This window comes from Salvia splendens, chromosome 1 (genome assembly GCF_004379255.2).
Source record: "Salvia splendens isolate huo1 chromosome 1, SspV2, whole genome shotgun sequence".
Lineage (NCBI taxonomy): Eukaryota > Viridiplantae > Streptophyta > Magnoliopsida > Lamiales > Lamiaceae > Salvia > Salvia splendens.
Genome location: NC_056032.1, coordinates 43,300,831 through 43,312,278, shown reverse-complemented (window position 1 = coordinate 43,312,278; position 11,448 = coordinate 43,300,831). Strand labels below are relative to the sequence as shown.

The 11,448-nt window shown below is 37.6% G+C and overlaps 2 protein-coding genes across 2 annotated transcripts; one reads left to right on the top strand and one right to left on the bottom strand.

Moving 5' to 3' along the window:
- On the bottom strand, positions 1-5,452 carry LOC121792299 (signal peptide peptidase-like 2; the record flags this gene model as incomplete). Its single annotated transcript, XM_042190191.1, has 14 exons — positions 1-304; positions 371-455; positions 604-674; positions 849-1,078; positions 1,157-1,249; positions 1,333-1,386; positions 1,663-1,819; positions 1,904-1,938; positions 2,454-2,621; positions 2,732-2,889; positions 3,776-3,892; positions 4,017-4,128; positions 4,598-4,756; positions 5,390-5,452. Coding segments are annotated over 14 exons (1,605 nt in total), but the record flags the coding sequence as incomplete, so codon positions are not given.
- Positions 5,453-5,987: 535 nt separating this feature from the next.
- On the top strand, positions 5,988-11,448 carry LOC121753922 (cell division cycle 5-like protein). Its single transcript, XM_042149219.1, has 5 exons — positions 5,988-6,302; positions 6,733-7,049; positions 7,514-9,238; positions 9,796-10,077; positions 10,616-11,448. The coding sequence occupies exons 2-5, from the start codon at positions 6,873-6,875 to the stop codon at positions 11,270-11,272; spliced, it is 2,841 nt and encodes a 946-aa protein (XP_042005153.1). The 5' UTR covers positions 5,988-6,302; positions 6,733-6,872; the 3' UTR covers positions 11,273-11,448.

Sequence of the window (11,448 nt, the reverse complement as noted above, 5' to 3'; positions counted from 1 at the left end):
TTTCATGCATATATCACTCATATTAATTTATTTAATTATTTTTTCGTCACTCTATTCTAGTTCAATAGTAATTTTCTGATATTCTATGAGGGTACGAGAATTCTCACACTATTGAGTGCAGCTCAATAGTTGCTAAGACGTTTCTCATCCAACCAATGTATCAGACGCTCCGAGTCTTTTCCGCAAAGTAGTTATGTACAATCACAGGTCAAGGGAGAAGGAGCACCTTGTTGACCAGAGTCGTCTCCGTGGTCCCAAAGCAGATCCAGCTCCTCCCTTTTCAGACCCAACAACACGCAAGTTCCTAAAGTTGACAACTCGCAATTAGTATTAGGGAAGGTAACAGATATATGAACACATCATCTCTTACCCAACGTGCAAGGCACGAGGTAGAGGAGAGCGGGCTGACCGCGACCAGCCATCAGATACAAGCTCAAGTAAGTGAAGAATAAGGCCTGCAATCTCCAGTGATACAAATCACTTCAATTAAGATAAATGCAGCCTAATTTTGCTAATAAATTCAAATACAGAACCAGAGAACCATATCAGTTCTCCAACAACTGGATATAATCATTAACAAAAATGTCAAAAATAACTCCTCACCAGATCCATAACCAATTATCAACCAAAGAAAATATCCATTTGCTCCACTCTTCCCATGAGCTTTGTCAAATCTGAAAACAAAAGGATTCCTACGTCAAATGCAAGAGTTTAAAACAACAACATAGCATATGTACTTGGTGTATCGATATCTTTCTCGATATAAAGTCTTTCGATAAGTGTTTCTCAGGGTCATTGAACAACCACAAAATACTAGTAGTATGTTCCGACAAATGGCTTCAAGATACCTGTACAAGTTAATCCGAACTTGCAACAGCGATAACAGTACATTGCGAATATGATTTTGTGCTGTGAATAGAACAACATTAATGTATCTGTGGGAGAAGGTAACTAACAAACCAGGGAATAGAATGTCCCCATAGCTTATCATGTTATAACCATAATACGGATCAGAGAGTTTAGGAAATCTCAGAAGCATGGGGATTGATTCTCCACCGCTGTTATTGCCTCGTGCAACCTAAAAAAGAGAGAATAGAGAAGGTTGACAAACTGATGCAAGTGAAGAAGAATGGTTCAAAAATTGTCCAAAACCTACCGCAATCATAACACTGTCATGGAATATATATGGAGATAGGAAAACCCAAAATATGCCATATATGAATGCGCAACACAGAAGAGCTGTGGCAACCTAGAAGAAAGCAACATTAAGCATCCTACTAAAATATGAAATAGTATTTGCTATTGGCTATTCGAACATGGTTTATCAGATACCTTTATATTTGGTAATCGAGCCAATTGCAACACGCTTATCATCATGAATATACCCTGATATCAAGAAAATTGTTAAAATCAAAATTCCATCTTTTGTCTGCACCTTCACAAGGGTGTTGGCTTTATAACCTGAAAGTGAATGAAATGTAAGGGTTTCTTTTAGATAACAACAATCAATTATTATCTACACATTTTATATACAAGAATACAAGAAATGTCAAGGGATTATTGGGTCATTAGTTTCTGATGAAAAGAGTTCTATGATCAAGATAGGCCAAAGTACACGATACACGTAAAGGACTGCTTGGTTTATGGTGATATGCAGCTTACAAGAATATCTTGGCCAATCCAAGAGAATGATTTCTTCCGAGTTGCGGCCCAGACAATGGCAAATACCAAACAGATTATCAAAACAACTAGTGAGAGAATGGTTATCTTCCCCACAATTGGCAGTTTCACTGTCTTTTGTCCAAAATCCTTAGATTTGCTGTTTAAAACAAGAGAGAAAGCAGTGTATGCTACAGAGCTAAAGTAGAGCAGCAAATGTTTGAAAAACACAACTTAACTGTACCTCAATATAAATGATAATATACAGCTATGCATTCCCTGATAACCAAAAAGATTGAATTAGTGTAGATCTGTCCAATGATATGCACCAACGTGACAAATACATTGATATATTGCAGCGACACTGAAATCAAATATGTTTAAAGTTCACCAATATATTACTAGTTGGTCTCATATTAAGGTAAGTTTTTAATCATTAAGCCATTACAAGTTTTCCACATATCACAAATCTTACCAACATTACACTTCAAGTTATTGTGTGGCAAAGAAGCAAATCAAGCCTGATACGCTATACGGTTTCATTCTTTGTGAGCTTGTAAAACATAACAACGGATAAAAATGCAGGAGTTGAGCATTGTGATTACAGAGCAACTAATGTAACTCATAAAAATTGGTGACATTCTTACATCTCTAAAACTCAAAGCAATGTTACAGAAGCATAGATGAGTGGGATATCACACTGTCAATAACAATTCTCAACGTGTCGATTTAGTATTCTTGGACCTATCGAAAGCAGCAACGATTCTAAAGCCCAGTAAAACTGGAATACTCACCTCAACACCTCCAACGCAGAATAGTACAATTAGCACCCAAACGAACGATGCTGACATAAAGAAGTAAAGTAGCAGCAGGAAAGTAGATGCTGATACAACAAAAACTACTGCGCTTGCCATGGTTATATGGAGGATTCCATCATCATTCTCTGCACCAGAATCAGATTCCTGATATGGAGATTAGCAAACGAGTAGTTAACTTAGTTATCGGATTCAACAAATTTAAAAGTAGAATGAGAATAGTTTATGTAAAGACTAAGATGTTTTTTGCATGAAACCTTTGGAGAAAGCTGATTGCTGGGTTCATAATATTCCTCCGATCCAACTATATCTGACCAAAGTGTGGCAGAAACTACCGTTCCAACAGTCATCATCCACAAGAACACCACCGAGTAATCTACAATCGGGCGATTTGGTGAATATATCAAAAGCTCCTCTGAATGGAAAAAGAGAGAGAAGGTTAGCATCTATATTTATCAACAACAATACTATTAAATGACATGCATATACATCAGTGAAAGATTAGAAAAATATTGAATAGGCCGTCAGATGTGCAAAACTGTGGAACTGTGAATATAGAAGAGGAAATAGATCTGTTCACTTTGACTGTCTTTTATCATCCAATATATCATCTTATTGATCCACATCAACCCCTCAAGGTGACATTGTAAACTTTGATTGTCTTTTATCACCTAATTGTCTTTTTTCAGTTTCGTTAAATGTGATAGAGCACCTCGAGCTATTTTGACGGAGAGATCAGGTGAGCCACTTTAAGAAGCATAAGAAAAGAAGTACTGAACTAACATTATAACCACCGTGTGTGTCAGAGATCATAAAAATTCATTATAGCTGATCAGTCGAATTTAAATTATAAATGCTTCATACAAGTATAGATGGTCGGAGTCAGTCAAAAGGTTTCCTTTCAGGCATGGATAGTTATATTCAATTAATACATTTTCCTTCATAATGATACTATTATCACAAAATGTCAGATGCGTAGATGGACCAGTAGAGGAGGAGGACATGATACTAAAGTCTACTAATGGCTAAATCCGACTTGAAAGCATCAGAAATAACTACAATCATAAACAAAATACAGGACAATTAAATAGGAGAATAGTACACATATAATGCATAAAGATCGTCAGGAAACATGAAAGAGGGACTAAGGTCCAAACACTTTGATATGGAACAATAGCCACAAGTAAACGAAAATATAATATAAGAGAGAATCGCATCATCTTTCTCGTTGACTAAGATACCATGTCTCCTCCAAACATGCATATAAAATTTCTTTAACCAAACATCCAGAAGTGTCTGACCCTTCATCCCATCAGTTATGGATTTCTTTAAATCCAGTCCTGCTGACTTTGAAATTGTAATAACATGAATTTTGATACTCAACATGGTAATGTTAGCACAATCCATCTCCGGAAGACCTATAAAAGCTCCACAGAAGGAGAATCAATTTTAAGAACAAACTGAAATTCGTCAACGTAATGTGAGAAATATAGAATAACTAAAGGCCAAAAAAATGTGAAAATATGTCATTAATGAAGCTACCATCTTCAGTATTTATCATCACCAGCGCTGCTGATCCTCCCTCTTGACCAACTCTAGCCTTAGTTGTATAGTCACAATCACCACGAAGCACCAAAGCAATAGAGCCTGTCAACTACAAGATGATAGTCAATACACACTTGCATTGTCTTTACAAATTTAATAAATCATAATAACAATAGTAGAGTTCTCATCCGTTCTGATAAAATTTACTGAGATCAGGAGTAGAAAAGTGAAACTACATCTACAAGAGACATGGTGTAGTGAACTTCAGTGCGTTAATAGAGAAATTTACTTCATCCAAATTTTCACCCGGTGTCTTCATAAGATAGAATCTGTATATATCACATCACGGTGTTTCTTTCAACTTTCTCAATTTGTATACTCAGCATTCAGTTTTACCTCTAAAGCATAACACCTTTCAGCTTGTGTTGGTCTCTCAAATGAGAATGCAACATAAGCCAAGTGCATCATTGTTCTATCTATAAAAATTACTAGTACTAATAGGCCAACATACCCGACCACGTCACCAGTGGTCATCTATACATAGATGACGAAAGTAACAGAAGATGCACAGACAGTACCTTCGAGGATGAGGGTGAACAACCAGTAGCAGGTTCTAGAAAGTTGGCTGGCAATCTTTGTGCTTGTTTGAGTTCCTCAGGTAAGATAGGGCCAAAAGCCGCATTAAGCCCAAAAAGTGGCCCCTTTTCATCACCATTTACCCACTTCTTAACCTTAACCTGGAAAAAGGAAAAGAGAAATGAAATAAAAACTTGCATTATTCCAAAACAAGCATATCATTCTGGTTATTTAGGTAGTACCTCAGCAAAAAAATTAGATCAAATTGGGTTTGTATCCAAAGAAAAAAAGTAACAGACACTTGAAGCTTGTATAGGCTAATTATACAAAATCTAAATGATTAGCCCTATGTTTGTGTCATTCTCAATCTCAATGGAGTTGAAATCCACCAATTGTGTCATAAGTTAATATTGTCTTCTAAAGTTTCTCTATCAAATCCAATACAGCCTAAATTCATTTCCAATTCCTTCACATCAGAATTTGTGTTCTCACTCCCTCACAGACCTTAAATGCACCATTGATCAAGTAATTTCATGCATATCCCTCTTGCTTAATTAATTCAGCTCCTTGCACCTTATAACAGAACCTCATTACATTCAACAAAATCAAAGGAAAAGTAAAACTGGCTAAGAAAAACCAACACAGTTAAACAATTTCATTTCTTTCAACCCTTGTAATGGCTACAGAGATATCGACACAAAAAATAATTACCGTATATGAAACCGAAATTATAAATTGCTGATCAGCAAAAAAATAATATTGACAAATTTTTTTTATTGAGGTTTTTGTTATACCATTGGGAAATCATTTCTGCAAGCGGTCGAAGAACCATCACCGGCGGCGATCGGTGACAGTAAACAACAAGAAAAATCCAAATGTCATAATCGATACGACGAATCAAGAGCCATAACTAACAATTTCGTCTTTTTTCTACTTTTATTAATGCTAATTAAATCGAAATGATATAACCGACAATGTCCTGATTGCCAAAGGAATGAAAATGATTAATTTCATCAATTAAGCATGAAGATTTGTAGCATAACCTTTTCGATTTATGAATCGTATCGCATTTCTTTTTCTCCATAGTATTTTGAATTTCAATTTGTTTCAGAATGATTTTCTAAAATCCAAAAAAAAATCATAAAATTTGAGCCACGATTAGAGTGACGTAACAATTCTAAAACTGAAAATAGTAGTAACACTTTTTTAGTGTATTGTACTTTGGATAAATTGTCGAAAAGATCAATTTTGTCAAAATTTTGTTAATTAAGTAACTTTTAAAATTATAGTTAAATTTTTTTTATGAAATTTGAATTTATTCTCTTATAATAATGAGAATTTTTTAGAGCAAAACAACCAAATTTCAGATTATTTTACACCTTAAGCCCAGCCCAACAAAAAAGGCCAATGCTTCTCACCCCCCTTCTCTCTCTATTGTCATTCCCTCGCATCATTGAAATCCCCAAATACCTTCCCTCTTCTTCCTCAAAATCCCGGCGTCCTCATCACCGCCGCCCGCTCGCGGCCGGATTCCTTTCTCCGCGGACAATATCCTCCGTTCTCCGCCATAACGCACAATCTATCCCCTGCCGAGAAGAAGGACGGGCACAGGCACATCTCCAACTCAACCATCCCGCGCATCGCTGAATCGTCCGAGATTCAACACCTCGTTCAATCAAGAATCGCTTTCGAGAATCAGCTGATTTGGTAAGGAAATACTCCAATTAGCAAACCGATTATCACGTGTTTCTTTTTTATTTATTTCTAGTTCTAGGTTAGATTTTTGAAGCCTACGGAGTCAAATAGTAGTATGAAATAATGTGTAGGAAATTGTTGTCGGTGTCGTGCGAATGAAGTGAAAATTGTTGTGTTGCTGGCTTGTAACGATTCACGAAGATTGACAACGAAACTAGTTGCTGTAATTGTAGGCTTTCCGTGTCTATTTTAAGGCATTTTAAATCAGTAGCTACGTATTTTGTAATTGTAGAGCTTGTTTTAGTATGGCAAGATCGAATATCGATAATGAAATCAGCTTATAAACTAGGATTGAGAAATTGCACAAGTGTTTGATGTTGCAGAAGTTGTTTTGATGAGTTGTTATTAGAATACTAATTCCCAAATTATATTGTTTTTGCAGAATTTGACTAAATAATCTGACTTGATTCCTGGATTGAGAGGATTGAGAGAGTAGCTAAATATTAAACCCTCAGAAGAAACCCTTCGATTTGTCGTATTAGTCCATTCACTCCATTGTAGTTGTAAAATTTCACTGGCAAAATGAGGATTATGATAAAGGGAGGTGTGTGGAAGAACACAGAAGATGAAATTCTCAAGGCTGCTGTTATGAAATATGGGAAGAATCAATGGGCCAGAATTTCTTCTCTGTTGGTCCGGAAGTCGGCCAAACAGTGCAAGGCCCGCTGGTATGAGTGGCTGGATCCCTCAATCAAAAAGGTACTCCATCTTGCAAGATTTTGAAATGTTCAGTTTTTTATTTATTTTGGATTTGATATGAAGGGTTCGTTGATCCCTCTGTTCTTTAATGAAGCAAGATTTGAACTATTTTTTTATTTGTTTTTATTTATATCTGATTGAATGTTCTATGTTACTAGAGGGTTGCCTAGTTTGTATTTTTTATTTGATTGATTGCTAATTCTATTTTGGTGCTGGTTATATTTTGTTATCTGTTTCAGATGTTGCACATTTAATAGAAATACTTCATGTGGAAAACCTACTTAGGAATTTGGAAATTGACATATTGGAGTAGACGTGGGATGATTATAACATGGGACAATCTTTTAGTAGACAATTAGAGCATAAAAGTTATTCATGAATGCTATAGCTTCTAACTTTCTTATGCTGATAACTTTCATCATTTGTGATCTTTAAATGATACCCTGCCCTCCGTAACATTGCAGACTGAGTGGACCCGTGAAGAAGATGAGAAGTTATTACATTTGGCTAAACTCATGCCCACCCAGTGGAGGACGATTGCCCCTATCGTTGGGCGTACTCCATCACAGTGCTTGGAGAGATATGAAAAGCTTTTGGATGCAGCCTGTGCCAAGGATGAGAACTATGAACCTGGTGATGACCCGAGAAAATTGCGCCCTGGAGAGATTGACCCCAATCCAGAATCGAAGCCTGCTCGTCCTGATCCTGTAGATATGGATGAAGATGAAAAGGAGATGCTTTCTGAAGCTCGGGCTCGGTTAGCCAACACTAGGGGTAAGAAGGCAAAAAGGAAAGCCCGAGAGAAACAGCTTGAAGAGGCTCGCAGGCTTGCTTCATTGCAGAAAAGAAGAGAGCTTAAAGCTGCTGGAATTAACCTTCGCCATAAGAAGAGAAAGAGAAAAGGAATTGATTACAATGCTGAAATTCCTTTTGAAAAGAGGCCTCCACCTGGATTTTATGATATTGCTGATGAAGATCGGCCAGCTGAATTAGTCAAGTTTCCAACAACAATCGAGGAGTTGGAAGGTGAAAGAAGAGTTGACAAAGAAGCTCGATTGAGAAAGCAGGACATCGCAAGAAATAAAATAGCAGAGAGGCAGGATGCTCCATCTGCAATTTTGCAAGCAAATAAACTTAATGATCCTGAAGCAGTTCGAAAAAGGTCCAGGTTAAATCTCCCAGCCCCACAGATTCCTGACCATGAGTTGGAGGCAATTGCTAAGATGGGAATTGCTAGTGATCTTCTTGGAAATGAAGAACTCACAGAAGGAAATGCTGCAACACGTGCTCTTCTTGCAAATTATGCGCAAACTCCGAGATATGGAATGACTCCAGGGAGAACCCCTCAAAGGACTCCTGCAGGAAAGCAGGATGCTATTATGATGGAAGCAGAGAACCAGCGGAGGTTGACTTTGTCTCAGACTCCATTGCTTGGTGGGGATAATCCCATGCTGCACCCTTCAGACTTTTCTGGGGTGACTCCGAAGAAAAAGGATATTGCAACACCAAATCCTCTAATGACTCCGTCTGCTACTCCTGGAGGTGCTACTCCTGGAGGGCCAGGTCTCACTCCCAGAATCGGGATGACACCCACACGTGATGTATATGCTGTTGGTTTGACTCCAAAAGGAACTTCAATGAGGGATGAGCTGCGTATAAATGAAGATATTGATATGCATGACATTTCCAAAGTGAGACAGTCTGATTCAAAAAAGGAACTCCTTTTTGGTCTGAAAAATCTCCCACAACCCAAGAATGACTACCAAATAGTTATTCAACCATTGGCTGAAGAAGATGAAGAACTTGAAGAGAAGATCGAGGAAGACATGTCAGATAGAATTGCTAGAGAGAAGGCCGAGGAAGAAGCAAGGCAGCAAGCATTACTCAAGAAAAGGTCAAAAGTACTGCAGAGGGAGCTGCCAAGACCTCCTGTGGCTTCGTTGGACCTCATTAGAAACACTTTGATGAGATCTGATGAAGACAAGAGTTCCGTTGTCCCGTCAACTTTAGTTGAGCAGGCTGATGAATTAATAAGGAAGGAGCTTTTGTCTCTGTTAGAGCATGATAATATAAAATATCCCCTGGATGAGAAAGCAACCAAGGAGAAGAAGAAAGGTAAACATGTTGCAAAAGGGAATTCTGTAGATGTGCCAACAATTGACAAGTTTGAAGAAGAGGAGCTAAAAGAGGTATGCAATTCAAATTGTATATTTGATGTATTTTCCAGGGCACTTTAAAAATTTTTGGAGTTTCAAGTTGACTTGGAGAATATTTGTGCTTTTACCATTAACTCTATGCAAGAACATTTGTTAAAGTTACTGTTGTGAAAATTTTGCTTTCATTGATCTAATAAGTTAGTTAAATCATTCAAATATCACATTTTGTGTGGCACAAACTGAGCCCATGTTTCTATTTTTATGCTTAGATTCCTGTTGTTTGAATTACTTAATGATCCTTGTGATATAGTATTTGCTATTATGGTACTATGGCAAAATTTAAGTGTTTGATTGATTTATTTATGTAAGTTGGCAGAATTATGTTATATGTTGATGATTTGATGATGGCCTTCTGGAGATGAAAAATCGTTTCATATGCTTCTTAATAAGTTTCTCTTGATTTTCTTGTAAGCAATATGAAATTATTTATGCGGAGAGATGTTTTCCTCTGCGTCTTTCATTCATATTTTTGTCACTCTCAAGCCCCACCTTCAAATTGGATTTTTCTCAAGTAAGATTATATTATGCAGGCAGATAAACTTATAGAAGATGAGGTCCAATATCTACGTGTTGCTATGGGCCATGAGAATGAATCTTTTGAAGGCTATGTGGAAGCACATAAAACATGCTTAGATGATATGATGTACTTCCCTACACGCGATGGCTTCGGTCTAGCAAGTGTTGCCACCCATGCGGAGAAACTTGCCTCCCTGCAGAATGAATTTGAACATGTGAAGAAGAAGATGGACGATGAGACTAAAAAAGCACAACGGCATGAGCAGAAGATTAAAGTTTTAACTAATGGTTATCAGGTACTCTCTCCATCCCAAGGTAGATGTCACCCTTGGGAGGAGATGGCATGGGATTTTAGGAGATGTTATTTTGTGTGTTAAGTGGTGAGAGAAAATATAAATTTATAATTGATGTGAGAGGAAATTTTTTCCAAAAGAAGAAATGTGACATCTTTTGTGGGACAAACTAAAAAGGAAAGTGTGACATCTACCTTGGGACGTAGGGAGTATAACCTTCTTCATGATGTACTTTCTGAATGCATTTGTGTTGTGTAATTTCCCTTTGGCCGTTGAACTTTTATAAAAAAAATCATAAACTTGCCTACCTAAATATACAGAAACTCTACAAGAAGCTCCATGATCTGACATTTTTGGTCCCATGTTACATGAATGGATATCGCTATCTATAGCTTGTGTGAATTTGTATTTAAATCTGAGAATCTTTTACTTATTTGACGTAATTTGTTTCAATCAAGATTAGATTCTTGATTTTGGTTGTATGATTTATGAATTGTGTTAGATATCCAATTTCTGAATTAGATTGTTTCTGACTGATCAGATGAGGTGTAATAAACTTTGGGCACAAGTGGAGGCAACCTTCAAGCAGATGGACACTGCAGGAACCGAGCTAGAATGCTTCCAAGCTTTGAGTAAGCAAGAAACTCTAGCGGCAACATACAGGATCAGCAACCTCTGGGAAGAGGTTCAGAAGCAGAAGGACCTCGAGCGCACTTTACAGAAACGGTACGGCGATCGGATGGCTGAACTAGAAAGAGTTCAGCATTTGGTAAATGCATATAGACTGCAAGCAGAAAGGGATCTTGAAAACGCTGGAAAAGACGACGACACTGCCATGGATGCCATTGACACAACTCAAGATCAATCTGTTGCACCTGATCTTGAAGCTCCCAAGGACGTAGCAATGCAAAAGCCCGATGCAGCTGAAGAAGCTGTCACCAAGGACACAGTCGAGTCTGAGGCTGATGCAACAGCAATGCAAGAGATCGATGCAGCTGAAGAGAAAGCTGCTGTCACCAAGGACACGGTCGAGGCTGATGCTGTTGCAGCTGGAGATGAGGTGGTTGCACCTACTGCCGAGCCTGAAGTGCAAGATACTGATGAGACGAAGGGCCTGGAAGTGGACATGGAATCGAGATCCAAGGATGAAAATGATGCTGCGGAAGAGAATGCAGAGGAGAGTGCTGGTGAAGCATAGATAGTTTTCTTCCCATACTTGAAATCGGAGAATGTATGTGATGTTCTGTTTCATTTTGTGAGGGTGAAAGAGAACTTGTATGGTGTTCAATCCAAAACCTGTTTTTTATTTTTACTTTAATTTTGTACTTCATCAGATAATTCGGAAATTGATAAAGACTTTCCTTTTTGTAGTCA

What these genes read in the sequence shown, in the direction of transcription:
- LOC121753922 (XM_042149219.1), top strand. Translation starts at nt 6,873, where the DNA reads ATGAGGATTATGATAAAGGGAGGTGTGTGGAAGAACACAGAAGATGAA. An exon ending in AAGAAGAGGAGCTAAAAGAG is followed by an intron (nt 9,239 to 9,795) that starts GTATGCAATTCA and finishes TATATTATGCAG; the next exon opens with GCAGATAAACTTATAGAAGA. An exon ending in TTTTAACTAATGGTTATCAG is followed by an intron (nt 10,078 to 10,615) that starts GTACTCTCTCCA and finishes CTGACTGATCAG; the next exon opens with ATGAGGTGTAATAAACTTTG.